Raw genomic sequence first — 18,949 nt, 5'->3', positions numbered from 1 at the left:
CCTTCCTGGTACTTATGAGTAAAACTTCAGTTCTTTGCTCCGCCAGTTCCAGACTCACAGAAGAGAAACAATGGCGTAGATCATTTATGCACTTATTGCTTTTGTTTCTTAGGTCGACTAATTGTTTTGAATACCACCGCATATGCTATCTGTGAATCTGTAACAATCTATTGTGGTATTAAAAACTGTGTAAATATAAGTACTAAAATGCTCAATAAAGAATCTCAATGCTAATAGAAAATATTATATGAGTTTTCTGTTCACATTTTAAGAAACTACTTCAGAAAGCTCAACAAATATCTGCTCCTCACATGTTTTTGTGGAAGTTGGAAAACTCTTGATAGTCACAACTTGTATCCGAATTCTGGTCTAATGTGGTGTGCAATTTTTGAAAGCATCTGCGTTCAAGTTTTGCTAGAAAAGATAGGTGGACAAGCTATAATTGATATATCCATAAACAGTAAACATATTGTGGTGATCATGAATCAGAATGTCAGATTCAGAAGATAAACTGCCAGAATTTACAAGACAGAGAAATTCCAAGTTTATAGTGCCTATGGAATCTCCGGAGGTACTTATTAAAAGGCATTTCATTGGGAGTCAGCAAAAGCCGACAAAGGAGGTTCAACCAGAATCACTGGCGAGCTTAGTCAAACCTGATAGTAAACAAAAGGAAAATTAAATATTTATTTATATTCCAGACGAGATCGTGCCCCTAATGCTGCAAAAGCTGGAAAAAACAATGGTTCAAAGCCTTGAAAGTATATACAAAATAAACATTCAACTGTTTTACATTCCAAGAAGTTGGAAAAGAATTAAAGTGGTGTTTCTACTAAAACCAGGCAGAAGAACACACGATAATGCTAAGGATTTTAAACCTATAAGCCTCACAACCTTAATGCTGAAGGTTCTAGAAAGGCTATTAAACTTACCTATTAGAACAACCATGACGGATACATTATCGAAGTCCCAACAAGCATACATAAAGGCCTGATCAACCCAAACTGCCCTTCACGATGTGATAAGTGTAATTGAAAAATCATTAAACCACAAACAATACACCATGGCTGCAACACAAACAAGTTATGTGAGTAGAGGGGCTCCTCAAGTAGGACTTCTCTCCCCGCGTCTATGGGTTGTAGCGTTGAACGAAATACTACTCCAACTAAAAAGTGTACAGGTGAAAGCAGTAGCATATGCAGACGATATAATGTTGTTGGTATCACGTATATTTGCATTAACAGTCAATGAGATTATGGAAAGAGCACTACGCCGGTTAATAGTATACTTACAAATGGAGCACTGGTATGGTGGCCAGCGCTAAAGAAACAATAGAACATCAGAAAATTATATGAAATATAAAGTGTAGCATGTGCAGGTGTTACTGGTGCAATCAAGACATGTCCGACTGATGCCTTTAATGCAGTCCTGCATAAACTTACTTTAGACATCTATATTCACAAAATAACAGTATGTTCTAAAATAAGAATAAAAGGATTGGGTGGTTGGAATTAAAAGAACTGTGGATATAGTGATAGTAATGATGGATAATGAGACATTAAAATAGATTTTAGACTTCAATAATAATATAATATAATATATGTATGGAAATTCGATGTTGTTGTATGTGATGCCGAGCGCAGCTAAACTGATGTCCAGGAGTTATGGCCAATATCGCAGTACAATTCGGCTACCCGATTTATCTCTAGGAAGCTGAAACAATATTTCACACATTCATCAACAATTTGATTTTTTCGTTCATGCGGGGCGTCATCGCATCCGGCATTGTTTGGAATACTGTATGTTGACACGTCTAAAGCTGTAGCCTAGTTTGTGACTGGGCGGATGATGACCCGTATGTTGTCAACAACGTTTCCTTGTCCTCTCTCCAAGAGCTACTAGCCAGAGGCTGAGGAGTTTGTTATGGCTGTGTACTTTCACATTAATTGCAATTGTTTCTTGAGTGTAAAGTACAGGCTGTCGAGTGCCAGGATATTAGTGTTGTTGACAGTCGAAATTTTAACACCATTGACTGTGATTCATATCTTGTCTGTACTCCTTTCTCCAGTTAGCGAATATGGTTGTTGTGAATTAAGTGGAAGAGTGTCAAGTTCCTTGTTTACTTCTGAACACATACCACGTTACGATAGAACAATCATCTGATTATGAGGTGATGCTAGTTCCCTCAAGTGGAGGTGAGGGTTTCGAGATCTAGAAGTTAGAAAAATGCAGGAGAGAACTTAACTTTGGGTTTTGTCCTCGAAACAGTGCGGATGATTGCCCATAATTCTTGGTCCAACTCTTCAGCCCTGGAAAGACAGTGGGTTGTTCAAGCTAAAGTCGTCTTGTACCAAACGATTTTCACGGAGTAGCGCACTATGTTTGGGTAGTGTGCTGTATTCATAACATACAATATCCTCTACTCTGAAGTCCGTTGTAGTCAAATTTTAACAGTCGTGTTTGTTTGTAATGTCGAGGAGTGATCCTGGGAGAGAGGAGTGATTATTGCATCTGCAGAATCCGCGTGGCATAGTTATATGCACATACATCTGTATGTATAAAGTTATGTGTGGATGTAAACAAATATAAGAGAATATTCATGTAAGATCTCATGCTGAGATGGTCAACCAACGACCCTATTAATCCTGTCGATAGAGGAACGGCTGGTAGAAAATTCAAACTGTGCCGAAAAAATAAATAAACAAACGGCCGTCAAGTGTCATCGCTTCTCTTTCTCTGACAAAGTTGTCAGCAATTCATCGTATATATTTGTATGTATATTTATCTTTGAACATGAATACAAATTAACGCAAACTACAGAAAAATACGGCACTCCTCTTCGTAACAGCTGTTATTTTGCACTTTCCGAAAACCAATGGTTTCGGTTGCGGCTGTACGTGAGGAGTTTTAAATGCGGTCCCACAGTTCCGTTATACCGAGTTGTTGAGGAGTGCTCTCAGAGAGCAGGAATGCAATCCGAGTAGAAAATCGTTCGGCTGTCTGTTGCGACTGTAACAAATCTTTTGAATTTAGATAGAAACTATAAAATCGAGTGAGAATTATCTCTCCACAACAATTTAACGACGTAATATGTGATAAAATGACAACTAAAACAGGGTTGCAGATATATTTTTACGTGTTATTGACGAAAATGATCATGGGCTTTGGTTTGATATATTTTACAGGCATTGGAAATTTTTTTTTGCAAGTGTTTGTCGTTGTGATGTTACACCAAGTGAGAAATTCCGCAATTCGTGCACCGTGCAAGGGTTTTGCAAGAGCGAAGGAGTATCCCTATGGTGTTATGTTATGATGAAGTGTAAAAATAAAGTGCTGAAATGTTTTTATAATTAAAAATGGTAATGCAAAAATTGGTCGGCTAACTACTGTCTGTCAAGGCTGGAAGATCTTTAAGAGAAATTGCAGGATTGCTTTCAGGTTTAAGTATTTTTCACGACAATTTGATTTCTGTTGAACGCGCTGGAAAAGCTAACGGTCCTAATTATCAGAATCTGAATGCTGCGGAATAAATTTTAGAAAAGAGGAAAAAAATATTAACCCCCCTTACACCGCCTTGATGGAAAGAGGAAGGATCGATCATTTTAATAAACCCCTCCTCAACCCACTAGAGCCCCTATAGACCTGTAGGGAGCCCTTTCAAAATGACCAAAAATCAGTGTTTTTGCTTATTTTTCCAYACAAACTGAAACCAATGCAACCCAGCCAACATTTTTGTATGGACAAGAAATCAAAATAAAGAAAACCAAAATGAAATCGCTTAGAAATCTAAAGCCTTAATTTGTTTTATACTTAAATTTGTAAAATAATGCTTCACCGGGATTTCCTCCACAGTATTTGAGCTTTTCATTCCTTTCTGCCTGGCCGGTCCAACACCGGCTACGCCATCCACAGTATTTTAGCATTGAACACCTTTTCCTAGGCTAGGCCATCCATAGTATTTTAGCATTGGACACCTTTTCCTCCACAGTTTTTTAGCATTTCATTCCTTTCCGCATTGGCGGCCTTCGGCCGCGCTTTAAAAAAATAACCTTGGCCGGTCCAACACCGGCTACGCCATCCACAGTATTTTAACATTGAACACCTTTTCGCGTTCACTTCATACATTTATTGCCAGGTGGATTTAATTTATTCCCTTTTGTTCGTGCTTTCTGGGTAATTTGACAGTTCAAATTAGGCAGTCATTTTGGTTTTTCGCATTATTGAACTCAATGCAGAAAAAAGTGTATTTTATTTAAAGATTTTCAAAGAAATTAACAACCAAAAGTAATTAAAAACATTACCAGCGGTTTTATAATTCATAACTAATATATGTGCCTGAAAATGTATCTATAATTGGTTTGGTACAATGCATAACAGATGAAAATACACTAGCATATATTTAGAAATTTTAAAAAAATAGCATTTTTTAAACTGAATTTGTGGAAAAATATGTGAACCGATTTTTATATATATATTATATATTTTAAAATATAGTTCGATAATTCAAGCATACATGCCTGTTTAGAATCTTCAATTTGGTTCTCTAGTTTAGGTATGAAATGAAACTACAGTCAGAATACATGCAAGCAAAGCAATGAGGAGTCTGCACAGGCAATACGTTTAGCATACAGTTAGTATACCATAAACATTTGCCTGTCGAGATGGCCCGTAAGCGGTTTACGATAAATTTTTCGATAAAATTGTGTAATTTCTTCTTCTTAACGGATTATTTTTCAAACGCTTGATTACGTCGTTGGGATTTTGCATAAAGTACTCGGTAAAAATGTTCGCATCTGATTTACCAAAGCTTTCACCTACTTGGGGATTATGCATTTTGTGTCATAAAAAAGCAGAATGGTCTTGTGAACGTTGCGTTGATTTATATTGTTCCATGGAATGCCAGCGCGTGGATTGGCAACGGCACCGTTATATTTGTTTGCCCATGCCACGTTTGGTGCCTATTAGTCACGCAGAGAATATGTTAATACGTAAGAAATTGACTTCGGAATCCAAAGATAATGAAGTCAGCTCTACGTCGGTTGAAGAGTTATTGAAAAATGATGACACTGAAAAGAATATAAAATTGAGCAACAAAATACGTAATTTTACTGAAAACGTTATTTTGGTGAAATTCCTTTCATCAAATAAATGTTTGGTGCGTGCGCATAAACCGCCAGATAATTTCACAGATATTCAGAAGGAAATAAATGCTTTTGGAAAAAATGCTCGGGAATTATTTGTGTGCCCTCCTGTGGGATCTGTTGCTCTTGTATTATATAAGGGTACATATACTAGAGTTGAAGTGTTATCAATCCAGGATGACAAACGCATTACATTATTATATTGCGATTATGGATGGATAGCAACAGTTGCTAAAGTTGTCCTCAGAATGGCGGTAGATGATGTCCTGAAATTTCCTCGATTGTCGGCAGTTATAATACTGCACAATGTGGGAGAATGTTCTGATTTAAAAGTAATGTCTTTGCTCGAAAAATTTGAAGGGATGCAGTGCGAATTGCGTCGACGTATAGAGACTAGCAATAACAAAATGGGAGAAGTTACACTAACATGTGGAAACGTAAACCTAAATGAAGAAATAAATAAATTATGTTTCGACACTAACTTTGAAAAGGTGTATGAAAACGTTCAAAATTCTGAAGACGTGGAAGTTAAGAATTTAAATAACGAGGACCTTTTGCTTGATCTCTGTCTCGATGAACCTTGTCAGAAGGAAAAACCAATTTTATCACCACCATTTGACATATATATATTTGGAACTAATTTGTCAAATTTCAAAGTGGTAGTTCTGGATACTTCAGCTTTGAGTTACGGGTATATAGGTTGTATAGCAGAAACGGATTTGAAATATTTAGTTACTGTGCAGGAGTATTTGAACAATTACGAAGATAATGAACAATTTTACAGTCCAAAACTTCATGAATATTGTTTGGCTAAATTCGAGAATGAGTGGTATAGAGCCAGAGTTGTGAAAATAATGGGAAACTCACGTTATACTGTTGTGTATTTAGATTTTACTAATGAAAGCACAATAAGTTCTCAGGACATACGGCGTTATCCTAAAGAGTTAAATGGACCGTGCCGTACTAACTTGTGCTTAATTGACGGATTGCCTACTACTCTTAATGCTGATCATATAAACTTTTTAAAAACAGAGATAACGGCAGAATGTAAATTGGTTATTGATAAAGTTAAAGAAGTTGTTCAACAAATTGTTGTAGTTGAATGCCCGACTATTATTGAAAAGATGAACAGCTTTGAATTTAAAGCAATTTAATTTTTTTTAATTAATCAATACTAAACCAGTGAATAAAAATTTAATTTTTTGGTACATATTACGTTAAAAGTTTATTATTTTATCTTCGGTTTAATTTTTGGAGAAGCCGCCCTTTAAAACTCCGGCTGGGATTTAGATCTTGCCTACTATTAATGCTGATCATATAAACTAAAAAAAAAGAGAACGGCAGAATGTAAATGGTTATTGATAAAGTTAAAGAAATTGATCAACAATTTATTGTAGTTGAATGGCCGACTATTATTGAAAAAATTAACAGCGTTAAATTAGATTTTTTTTAATTAGTTAATAATAAACCAGGTTGTAACATCCCAATAGTAACTTGGCATGGCGCATTCCTGTTGGCTGCTCCCAGAGCCGTTGTCTTCCCATTCTCTTCTTGAGGAACAACCCCTTTATATTCCATCGCAATGCATAGTTTTGGTCCAATCATCAACCGCGCAGCATGGGGATGTTCGTGTCTCAAATCACTGCGGCGGTATCGAAAGGCATCATATTCGACGCAAAAATCGCAATACTGAGGCAAAAATGTTGCAATATAAATATCAGCTAAGTATCTGCAGAAAACCAACAATTTGCAATAATGCTGCATTTATTTGCTTAGGAGTATTATATTATTTTATATGGAGTATTCTTTTGCTCTTCCAAAACTCATGCACGGTGTACGAATTGCAGAATTTTCTACTTGGTGCAACGGGACAACTTATTTACAATCTCAGTAAAATATGATAGACCAAAGCCTACGTGTATCTTCGTGCAGTGACACGTAAGAAAATAATTGCAACCCTGTGGCTAGCAAGTTTATTATCTTTCGTTTATTCTCTCTTGCTCTTCTATTGTCATCAAAATTACTTGAAGAAATAATGAATTTCTTTCTTGAACAATTACTTGAGAGCTAGATAAAAACATAATTTTGGAAGTTTTAAATGTATTTTATAATTTCTATTTAAATTATAAAGCTTTGTTACAGTTTTATGTTAAGCTTAGTATCCAGCTCTCAAGAAATGTAAAAACTTCATATAAAAAAAACGCTTAAGAAACGGTCAAGAAACTGCCCTGCAATAAATTTACTTGAGCTGGTATGCAACTCTAAAGTAATCTAGTACTAATATTTAATATTTTTTTTTCAATAAAATGCGAATATAGCTAGCCTGGTTTTGCGAAGAAATATCAAATCAACAATTGTTTCTTGAACGAAATTCAAAGTAATCGTTAAATTCATCATAAATTAGTGAAATTCATTATTATGAAGTATATTTCATTTTGAAATGTTGTATAAAACTTACCAATCATCAACAACATTCCTTAAATCGGAATCAAATATTAATTTTACTTCACAAATACATACATACATAATACGAACAAAGTTTATTTTCTTTATTTATTCTCTCTTGCTCTTCTAATGTGAATCATTCACAATGGGTAACCAGCTGTCACAATTACGTGAGAAATAATGTATTTTTTTTTTCTTGAGCAATTGATAGCTGGATACCAACCTTCAATAGCCATGCAAAATAGTCATTTACAATAAATTGGCCGACTCAGCTGTTAATATCTCACTAGATTCTGCAATGAGTGCACACGTGATCTTTGCATATTTCGGTTTAGGATTTTTGCATTTTGTGTTCTGGTGCAATTTTGCAAGAGCAGTTAACTTATCAGTTATTCTAAAGTTATTATCAGTTATTCTAAAAATTGTTAGCCAACTATTGCCAAACATTAGCAATATGGGTTACGTTTGCAATAGTGACAACAATAAGGTTGTCAGAACAAAGTATATTGCCTGTCGGGATGACGTTTAAACACTTGACAATTTGTGATAGAAACCCTTGCACTATGATAGAAAGTTATGCTACCGTAAACAAATTCAAAAAATAAAAAAGTTAATTTTTAAACAGAAAGTTAAGTTGTAACAAGTTGATAGATCATATGTTATATTGTGAAATATAAAATTTGTAAGCACGAAGTAATTTGTTTGCTGTAAATTTGTTTTTGGCGTATTTACATTTACTATATTTGTGATAAATTTGATATTATTATTTGGGTATGTACGGATAAAGGAGGTCCTTCAGATCAATAATGTATATATATATATATATATAGTCGCTGCTGACTTATTATTTTTACTATGTTTGCATTTAAATTTCAAAAATGCAACGGTTTAAAATGCGTTTCTCCAGTTTATAGCGAATTTTATAATAATGTTCACTAACACTTCGCTAATTCGGTTCTACACATTTGTTTTCTATTAAATAGTGAAAAAATTACTATAATTCCATATTTAACTTTCGTTAAAATCCTTTTATTCAAAGTATAAAAAATGGTTTAAGCAAGCAAAAAAATATTGTTAACATGTTTTCTAATAAAATTAAAATAAGAAAGATTCTACCATCAATACACTCACCAACTCCTGTTTCCTCGCACAGTCTGTTCCGTATTTCAAGCCGTCATACGTCGATAAGTTACATCAGTCAATGCAGTTTTTGTGCTGGCTGGTGTCACTTCGAGACGTGTTCCTGCCTGCGTCCCACACGTGAGTGGAGTGTGTCGTTGAACCATGCTGCAGTCTGCCCTCAACGTAGCGTCGTCAACTAACACCAACTCGGATTTTACAATTTAACTGCAACGGACTCCAGAGCAAGATCGAGGAGATAGAATAGAATAGAATATTTGATGAGGTAATGCACCGCGACCTAAGGTCTATTGTGCCCTCTCCTATATCACATGACCTCCCAGAGCCCCAGCAGCCTGAATAGTTCTAGAAGTTTGCCGGGCAAGATCGAGGAGATAGTTGCATTCATGAACCGCATATGCGTATCGATAGCTGTGGTCCAGGAAAACAAGCTAAACAACCGCTCAGATCTTCAGAGTTTTGCAGGTTTCAACGTTTTACGTAATGATCGCGAGCGAGATAATGGTAGAGGCAAAGCCTTCATACTGCACAACAATATTGTCTTACCGACGGCGAACTCGACCGCAGGGATACTACCCTAGAATGTCAGGGTATAGATTTGTCAAGCGATGACGAGCTCTAAATATTTGAGATATATGTACATTCCCCCGCTTACATGTTGGCCTACATTATATTATCCGAATATATGTAGGTTCGCTACTTAGTGGTGAAAACTATTTGGTACGAGGCGACTTTAACACTCACCACGATCTTTGGTATTGCTGCCTGTCAAATGATCGTATGAGAATGGAGCTGACGATTAGCCATTCTGCACAATGAATGACGCCTCCAGGATTATGGCCACTTATAACAGCTCGCCCGATATTACCATTTCTAGCGGAGGTCTGATAAATAGGAGAACCTGGAAAACTATACGAGTACTACTCTTGCATCAGACCATAATTATTTTAATCGACAAATCTCCCGATTCTATTTCAGTGGACATGGCACCTTCATTAACTTTAACAATGCTAGTTGAGTCGACTATTTACTTTCTATAACCTCGTACGCTGAAAATTGCACGATATTGGCGTGGGGCAAGGGAATCGATAGCATGTGTTCAAATTTGTCGGCATTTAATTTATAACACCCAATATTTATTGCAAATAAAAATTATTATATAGTGGTCATTTAATATTTGTAGAAACTATTTATTTCAATACTTAATGCAATACAATAAAAGTATTAAATGTTTATTACCTGTTTCTAATCGGGAGTGAAACGTAATGCCGACAATCAAAATCTTGAATTTAGAATTCCGACAATCTAAATACCGACAAATCACAATACGGTAAAGTCAAGAAGGCGTTGTTCGTTCGAGGCCCTGCGGCCTCCGGGATCATTGCCCTTCGTCAGTAGAATTCTCTTTCTGTGCTTTTTAGAAAAAAGACGCCAAGATAAAATATTTTTCACATGTCGGCATATTGATTTTTCGGTATTCTGATTTGTCGTAGTTTTTATTTGTCGGCATTTTAATATGTGGACATTTTGAACTTTAATTTTTATTGGACATTTCTTTATCTCTGCTGACAGGAATGGCAAGATTATCAATCGAAAGTATACTCTTAGCAATAAAACAGTTGTGTCTAATTTTTACAAATTTGATAATGTCGATAGATATTAAAAAAGTTAGTGGCTATATATTTTTTACAGGGCAATCGTAATATAACCTAATATTAGATCATATTTATTTAACTTTTCAGAGTTGTGCTGTAAATTTAGAATTTGTGAATATTTCTAATACTTTGTATTTTTTTTAGATAAATGAAAAGGTCATGACGTCCTTGATACTTACCCAATTACATTTGTCGGAGGTGAAACAAGATATATTTGTGGACTTTGACTTAATATCCTGTGAAAACCTGGTAGCATTGCAATGTTCCAGTAATCAGCTCATTATATTGGATCTTTTAGATTTATCAACAGAGTTAACTGATTTGCCATATAATTTATATTACGTTAAAATTCCCCAAACTTATAACTTGGAACCATTAAAGAAAAACGGTTTGAAACAATGTTATAATGACTCCACTTTATTGGAACAACATCGACGAGTATTAGAGCCGACATATATGGCACATTTTTCTTGTGATCCTCCTAAAGAAAATGCTTTGCAATTTAAACGGGCACCACGGAATACACCGATCGGAGAGTCACTTGCCGTTATTGTAACTAATAGTGGACTGTGTCGAATATTAATAAAGATGGCTGCTCCTAGCCGTCATTGGAATGAAATATGCAATGTTAATGATTTATTTTTTGATGAAAAGTTATCCTCTAAAATCAAGGGCTTAACAGAAAGTCATACTATTCACAGCTACATAACTGCAGCTGCTTGGCATCAAAAGGAACCAATATTATTTGTATCTTTTGAGAATGGATATATAGCAATTATTTTGTTCCAAGATGCAAAAAATACAAATGTAAAATATATTTGTATAACAAAAACAACACTTAAAAAAATATATGACTTACATCTTTTTGATAATTTTTTGCTTATTAGTACTAGAGATGGTATTTTGCAATTATTTTCAGTAAATCTAAATATTGATATGCCTATTATAACCCCATTGGAAGATTTATGGAGTAAAAATGATAATATAGTTTGCAGCAAAGTACTTGTAAATAAGTTTTCTTCCAGTATATATCTGGTCGTTTTTAATAAAGGTCCTAATGTAATCCTTTATTCGTTCAATACTAAAGGTGAAGTTATGCACTGTAAAGAGCTGTATATTGGTGGGATAAAAGTTACAGGTAAACATTTTTCTGTTAATGTAGTAAAATAACCGTTTTATCTTAATCTTATGAATAGGAATCCAATTCATATCTTCCTCTGATTTTATCGTCACTACCATTACGAATGATTTGAGTTATTTTCGAATAAACTTTGTGGATCAAAGTGAACTTGAAATAATTGAACATAGTATTGAGACCAATTTCAACGCATCGAACGTAGGAATTCTTGGTACAATCCCATCATCAAACACAAATATATTGGCCTTTATATTATTTCGTAACGGAGAATATACACAACAATGTAAATATATGCATAATAGTATATTTATAAATATTGTTAAATTGCAACGACTCGGCGACCTAAAGCCATTAGCAATGCCTAGCAAACATGTAATTAATCCATGTACCGATAATGCAACTATCTTGGGAATGGATATATTTAATAATATGGAATATGACAATTACTGCCCTATTTCGGATATCACAAATACTCAGTTACCTGCCGTTTTGGATGAGATCTTTTTACATCAACTTCAAACAAAATTTGTATTTGTTTCGAATTTCCTAAGTTATCAAAGGTGAGATATGTATATCAGTAAAGTCTTTTATTTGGATGAGTGCGCTTAAATATAAGACTAAAGCTTACGATTATATATGTAATTGATATCGAACTGGGTTCAAAATGGTTTACTGCCACATGTTTGTGTTATTTTCCTTGAAAAATGTTAAAACGTTGGTTATAAAGTTATAAATTGGCAATATACTAAGTAATTTACTTGTATGTCAAATATATTATGTATTAGTTTTGCACTTTAAGTGTATATATAAGACTCCAAAAGTATTTCCACTTAAAATATCTTTTTTATTATCAACATTTGCGTTTAGACTTAATAGTTGTTAGATGACTAGATTTCTTAAAAATTATTTTATTTAACCCTTAATATGAATGTAATTAGTTTTAGAGCTTAGTCTAAACCTCATATTCCTAATATAGTGAATGCCGATCTTTTGGTTGACATTTTCCACATCAACTCAATTATTAAATTTAACCTCTTCGGTTAAATGTATATCGCATAAATGTCATTTGAAGATAATTTTCATATAGTTTTTGCTGACGCGAAGTAACATAATTAAACTAAAAGAGTCAATGACCTTCAATATAAGGTAATAAGATACAAGTATATATATATCCCTTTCAAAATTTCATCGAATAATAAAAGCTGCATGCTTTCGCAACATAAATAAAACACCCGATGGTATTTCTCTGGCAACCTTTTTTCTTAGCTTTTCCTTATTTGTTGACTATTATTATATATTATTCAAAATTATATTTGAATACTTAGTTAACTGTTTAAATTTCACCATTATGATTTTCCAAATCCTTTATGTTCGGTCAGATTTGTTAATTAAAGATCACTAAGATTACAATTACGCACAACTCCCTTATTATAAATTTAAAAAACCATATTTTTTTTTTGTACAATATCACTATTCTCTTACATACGAATTTTTTAGGTACAAAAAAAAAACTTGTAATAACTATTTCTTGTTGCTACAAGTGTCCTAAACAATTAATCTCCTGGAAGTCTGTAAATTCGCCCTTCTATTCCCAGAGTTCTTGCTCGAGTCACCTACAATCATTCGAAATACTCACTCTATACCAACAGAGCCGCGTAATATATGTACATATGTATATCTACGTATAAAAAAAAAAAAAATTAGTTAAAAAAAAACAAAAAGTATTATTAAATTAGCAATTTTCGCTGTACGTCATATTTATGTGCTAGCGACAATACTATCAATCAATTCAAATGTTATATAATATTTTTCTAATAGGTAAAAATATTGCTTGTTACTTAGTGTTTATAAATTATTAATATTTAATTTTTTCTATTAATATTTCTCTGTACAATATACACTTGCTTTATTAAAGCCCTGCTTGGCTTGTATTATTATTATATTTACGACATTAAATTAAAAAATGTTAAAACTCTATGAATTTCCTCGTTTTAGGTTCATGGCGAGAAAAAACCAGGAAACCACTGCATTTTCACTAAAATTTCTGGCACTTAGTATTCAAATAACTCACGTAATATGTCGGCTTAAGTATTTATTTTCATTAAAATCTTCAACTTTGAGTGAATTTCAAAACGAAACCATTAATGTTTTTTTAAAGATATATATTATTTTGATTAGAAAATTCAAAAAGCTGTTATTGCGGCAAAATTTTGTAGAGCAAACAAAAGAACGATTTTTGAATTTTTTAACTAAAGAATTTGATATGAATACTAAGAACTGTAAAACACATATTGCCTGGAAAGAAAAGTGTTTATATTGCAAGAACATAAATAACCCCGATACTATGATGTGTGACCAAATTCATAATGTAAAACGGTGTTATATATCATACACACAGGTAAATTGAGAAACTATTTTATTCGTAGTGGTTTAATGAGCACTTAAATATTAGTTTTAGTTAATTTCTAACTTGGATTGGCTATATTTCTTTGCTAGAATAATATTTCGGTTCGATTTCATTCACCTTAAAAATGTTGCTGATTCTGTCCACAAAACGTTTAAAACTTGTTGGTCCTAGTCGTGGTCAGACATAAAACTTTCTTTAGTTAGTTAAAATATGAACAAATCTGGTATCTGATTGGCATTAACTTATTGTTCACAGTTTAAATGAAAATATGTTATTTCTTCAAAATTACAACTGTGTCAACTAATTGAGAACAATTAATAATTTTATTCAAAATTTAAGTGTGTTTTTAAAAGAGTGACCAAAAAATTTAAATTTAAATGTGAGACAATGTCATCCGGCAATGAATGAATGAAAACAGATTTTTGTCCCAATAGTTTTAAGTGAGTCACCGTGTTACAATAATAGAATTAATCTTTATATTAAAGTTGAGTACTCCTGGTTCAAAATAATTATTTAGTTTATTACAGCATATTTTTATTCCAAAATTCTTAAATAACTTTTGGGAAAGCATTTTTCTTTGCTGAAGTGAATTATTTGATTGCATTAAAAAATTACACGTTAAACTTAACCTAGTTTAATTCGAACATAGCTATGGTACTATGATACTGTTAAGTAATAAATCATTTAAAAATGCTTTTTTTCCAGCTGCCTATCATATCTTCTCGTTATTGCCCTCGATGTCAGTATTACGTACTGGAAGACTTATCATTACTACAACAACTCTTCCCTGAAAACGAAGTAATTAAATGTATATTTTGTCATTTTGTTTTTACGAATGATTGTATTTGAAAATACAAAGTGTAATTACTTTGTACCTGTACATCCAAAATAATGATAAACAAAGTGATAGAACATTACGTTTATATTTTCATAAGAATAAAGCTTCTATAAATGAAATATTGTGGTAGTTATTTTAATGAGCACTGCGGGAAGTGAATTCAACTGATAAGAATAAAATAAGGAATATACATAAGTGTTCGGCATATTCTTGTATGAAAAAGAGTAAACAAGAATTTCAAGTTCAAATCCCAGTTTGAGACTCAAATCAAATAACAGCACGATGTACGGCATATAAAACGATCGAAAGCTTCATTTTGGGAATTTGGCGAAAGACTTAATGTGTTCAGGTACCACTCTTTGCAAAGATTTCTTGAGTAAGTACTATTACAAGGTTAACACTGAAAAGTTAGGTGTTTTCAAATTTGCTACTTTACTGTAACTTTTATTGGTAACAACGGTTAAGAAAACATCAACCGTTCCCACGACAGTCGGGTCTACGAAAACTGGAAAGGACTCTGATTTTTATCCGGCCAAGGACTGTCAACTCGGCAGAATTCTGCCGTTACAATAACAACAAAACATCAATAACAATTGAGTATTATGTGAGTGATAGTTGTTGTTGTTGTTGTAACGGCAGAATTCTGCCGAGTTGACAGTCCTTGGCCGGATAAAAATCCGAGTCCGTTCCGGTTTTCGTAGACCCAACTGTCGTGGGAACGGATGTGAGTGATAGTCGATACCATCAGTATATCTGATAATGGACAGTTATTCGAGAAATAATGTTTCAGTTTGCGCGACGTATCGCGCTGCATACACTATTCGGTCGACATTATCGCCCAGCTAAGTTGGAAAATCGAGCAACTATGGAAATTTGCATCTGGCTGTTGTTGGGCAGAGTATCGAAGAAGACCCGTGTGGGTCCATCCGCCATGGGGCTAAACAATTATAGCTGAGCCCATCCACTTTATGGACGAATTTGGATTGGTAGCTGTGGAAGGAAGATAACCCTTCTCAGCCGGCAAAAAGCTGGACATTCGCAATAATATTTTATCGTTTCATCATCCTTCGCACATGCTCTACATTTCGCCGGTTACACTTTTAATTTTCTGAAGCTGGAATTTTAAGGGTGGATGCCCTGCGATGACCCCGGTGTGGCTAGAGTACCAAGTCTTGAAGGCACGGAATGGTCCAGGGTAGCCTTTTCGTTTCCTTTTATTCCTATAAAACTAGGCAGATGATATTAACCGTGTTCCCTGTTGAGTGTCTATTTTTTGCCTGCTTGCTAGTTGGTATTTAGGTTACACATCAATTTTCAAACTTCATAAAGAATACTATAATATTAAATAATGCAAGTTTTTACATTATTTTATTTTTTTTTTTTTGTATACTAAAATTCGTTTTATTTCGTAATCAATGAACAAAGAWCCTTGTCAAATGTAATTATTTCACGTATAATTTAACTGATTGTTGTTATTGATTTCCGCCGAATTTTGCAATAATATATCTGAGAAGAGGTCCCCTTTTTCGGTAACAGATTTTGACATGTTTTATACTTGAGATGGTATTTCTCAAACGCAGTAGAATAGTAGATTATTTTAATACTTCCAAATCGTAAACAACCTCAATATTTGTTTACGCTTTTCTGTAGATTTTTACAAATTCCATTAATATAATATAATTCGGAATTTAAAAAAAAGTTATTTTTTTCCTCTTCGTATTAAAATTTTCCCTAACAACTTCCATAATGATCAAACAAAAGCCAAGTTTCATATTTTTCTTACAAGGAATTGGTAGAATAATATTCAGAATACCCACTTTTAATATTTTTAAAGGAAAACTTATAGCTGGAATTCCCTAATCCATCAGAACTTATATTCGAACTAAATTCATTGAAGTTAAAAGGAACTGTTAAGTCTAAGAAACAGAACGAAACAGTATAATAGTACTATAAATACGAGCGAAATTCAGTGTTTGGCTCGGCTTTAGGGTTCCTTTTCACGCACCCTAACCAATTTCTTTGGTTCATCGTAATAGTACTATCCCACACTATTTTAAATTAAAGAATATTTATAAATTTATTAAATATTATTAAATTTTAAGTATTTACAAAGTTACTCCGAACTAACAAAATGGTCTGCATCGAAACTGGAATATATATGACCTTCTGATATCAAAAACTCGATAAGGGAGCTGAAAAATGCATAATTAACATCATTAAATATACCACTGATCGAAAACTTACTTTAGTTCATTTCCACTGATATGATTGAATTTTTGTTGCAATTCTTTGCGGCTGATACCTTCCGTACTTATATTGTTCTTAACGGCTTGTAAAACTGCCAGCTGTTTTCCTTCCAAACCAAGAGAATCATCTCCACTAGTCTTGGAGTTAAAGTTCATCGAATCAACATTTGTAGAGTAGGTGTCACTTCCTTTACTAGCAAATTCTTCAGATTTATACCTAGCATTCAGTACTTCCAATACATGAGTACAAACTTCGTTAGAATTCATTATTGCAATCATTTTAAAAACCATTAACATTTTCTGTGAGCCTTGTGTCCTTATACTACCAAACAGCTTGACATAATGATTGAGCATAATGTCAGGAGCTTTGGTTGAGTCACCTTCTTCTAGCCAGTAATGTGCTTCTATCTGACCCGAGTGGTCCTCCAAGGAATATGTAATTTTTGTAGAAGACACATCAATCGAACGTACTATGCATACACAAGATACCATTCCAAAAGTTATCCCATACAAGCTGAAATTCCCCTCAGGCGAATATAAGATTTGTTTAATAAAAACAGGAGCTATACCCTAAAACATATATAAACAAATAAACGTTGAAACTATTTAAATAATTTCTATATTACTTCAGCCGCAACGCCACCTCCGCTTGCACCATTTTGAGTTGTTGATGAACTAACTATATCATAAAAACAGCGGCATATAAACGATATACAAATAAAAACACAAATAAGACATACCAGATATATCCATTTTATTATTAATAAATTTACGGGTTTAGTTATATTGGCGCCACTTTTTAAGAGTCCTGAGCTATTACTAGATATATTATTCCGCGTCTCCACAGCCAATAAATATCTACCTCCCTCTTTATACTATGTTTACTTACGCCAATAAAGATTGAGTTACAGGTGCTATAAGCACAACCATGTAAAAAAGCAAAATTCTACACTGTTTCGAATTTTGTTTTTCCGCCAAAATCTGTTTGCTGCTTTTGCGAATTATTCTTTTTTATATTTTTTGATATATTAAATTCGTAATAGCCAGAATGTTCTAATGGCAAAGTTTTGTTAACGGTGCATCTCGACAGGATAGAATTTATAGAATATTAACTGAATGGCCGTGCCGATTGCCTGTGGAGACTCCACATTGCTCATAGCTTACGATGTATAGAATACTATCTAGTTTGCCATATATCGTAAGCTATGAGCTGTCACTTGGCACGATTCCGATTATTTTGGTGGAGGGGTTAATCCGAATTTCCGTATAAGTGGGGTATGTGAGGATAGGGGAGCTTCTCCAGAGGTGGAATATCGAAAATTAATATAAAAACAACTTATATTTTTTAAATTAAAAGTTCAAAAATTTGCACGGTTAAAATTCAGAATAGCATTCCCGGTTTCGGGTATAAAATGGGTATCACTGGAAAGGTGACGTTCTCCAGATCACGAAAATATATATATATAATTGCCGCTGACTGATAGTTTTAAAGATATTTGCATTTAAAGTTGAAAAATTTAAAACTTTTACATTGATAATTTTTACTTTTCACTTTTATTATGCACTTTTCATTTACTAACACTTCACTATAAGGTTTCTGTATATTAATTTTTTTTTAATATTTGTTGTAAATAAAGCTTTATTTTAATTATTTTATTTTAGTTCAATTCTCTGCATTTGCACAATAAGAACGGTTATTTTTTTTCCGCGCGACGCTTCAAATCCCAGCCATTTGCACTAATAACACTTGGTATTTCTCTAAATTTATTCACGTTTTTCGCTCTGTATATTTAAATGTACACTCTAAACATTGAAATAAGTTCACATTTCAATTTATTTTTTTTTTTTTATTTTTTTATTTTATAAAAGCTTACATAATAATACAATTATTATACAAACTTAAGAAAATACGCAGCACTAGCAGCACTGGTTATATTAT

At 33.4% G+C, this 18,949-nt stretch overlaps 3 protein-coding genes across 4 annotated transcripts; 2 read left to right on the top strand and 1 right to left on the bottom strand.

Annotated features, from left to right (window-relative positions):
- Positions 1–4,707: 4,707 nt before the first annotated feature.
- Positions 4,708–6,340, top strand: LOC108972163. Its single transcript, XM_018938668.1, has one exon. It carries the CDS (start codon positions 4,784–4,786, stop codon positions 6,293–6,295), a length of 1,512 nt encoding a protein of 503 aa, XP_018794213.1. The 5' UTR covers positions 4,708–4,783; the 3' UTR covers positions 6,296–6,340.
- A 1,766-nt stretch (positions 6,341–8,106) lies between these two features.
- Positions 8,107–14,883, top strand: LOC108972162. Of its 2 annotated transcripts, XM_018938666.1 has the most exons (5): positions 8,107–8,268; positions 10,526–11,519; positions 11,578–12,079; positions 13,515–13,917; positions 14,632–14,883. In XM_018938666.1, exons 2-5 carry the CDS (start codon positions 10,541–10,543, stop codon positions 14,773–14,775), a joined length of 2,028 nt encoding a protein of 675 aa, XP_018794211.1. In that variant the 5' UTR covers positions 8,107–8,268; positions 10,526–10,540; the 3' UTR covers positions 14,776–14,883. The 2 variants fall into 2 exon arrangements, with proteins under 2 accessions (XP_018794211.1, XP_018794212.1); XM_018938667.1 differs by lacking the exons at positions 8,107–8,268; positions 13,515–13,917; positions 14,632–14,883 and having other exon boundaries at positions 10,524–11,519; positions 11,578–11,802; positions 11,868–11,958.
- Positions 14,884–16,815: 1,932 nt separating this feature from the next.
- LOC108972156 (replication protein A 32 kDa subunit) lies at positions 16,816–18,074 on the bottom strand. Its single transcript, XM_018938659.1, has 4 exons — positions 17,751–18,074; positions 17,637–17,689; positions 17,009–17,580; positions 16,816–16,956 (listed from the first exon to the last, which is right to left on the bottom strand). Exons 1-4 carry the CDS (start codon positions 17,761–17,763, stop codon positions 16,878–16,880), a joined length of 717 nt encoding a protein of 238 aa, XP_018794204.1. The 5' UTR covers positions 17,764–18,074; the 3' UTR covers positions 16,816–16,877.
- Positions 18,075–18,949: the final 875 nt, after the last annotated feature.

Source organism: Bactrocera latifrons, unplaced genomic scaffold (assembly GCF_001853355.1).
Source record: "Bactrocera latifrons isolate USDA-ARS-PBARC rearing strain unplaced genomic scaffold, ASM185335v1 scaffold_381, whole genome shotgun sequence".
NCBI classification, from domain to species: Eukaryota; Metazoa; Arthropoda; class Insecta; order Diptera; family Tephritidae; genus Bactrocera; species Bactrocera latifrons.
The sequence above is the reverse complement of the archived record's forward strand: the minus strand, read 5'-3'. Positions and strand labels throughout refer to the sequence as shown.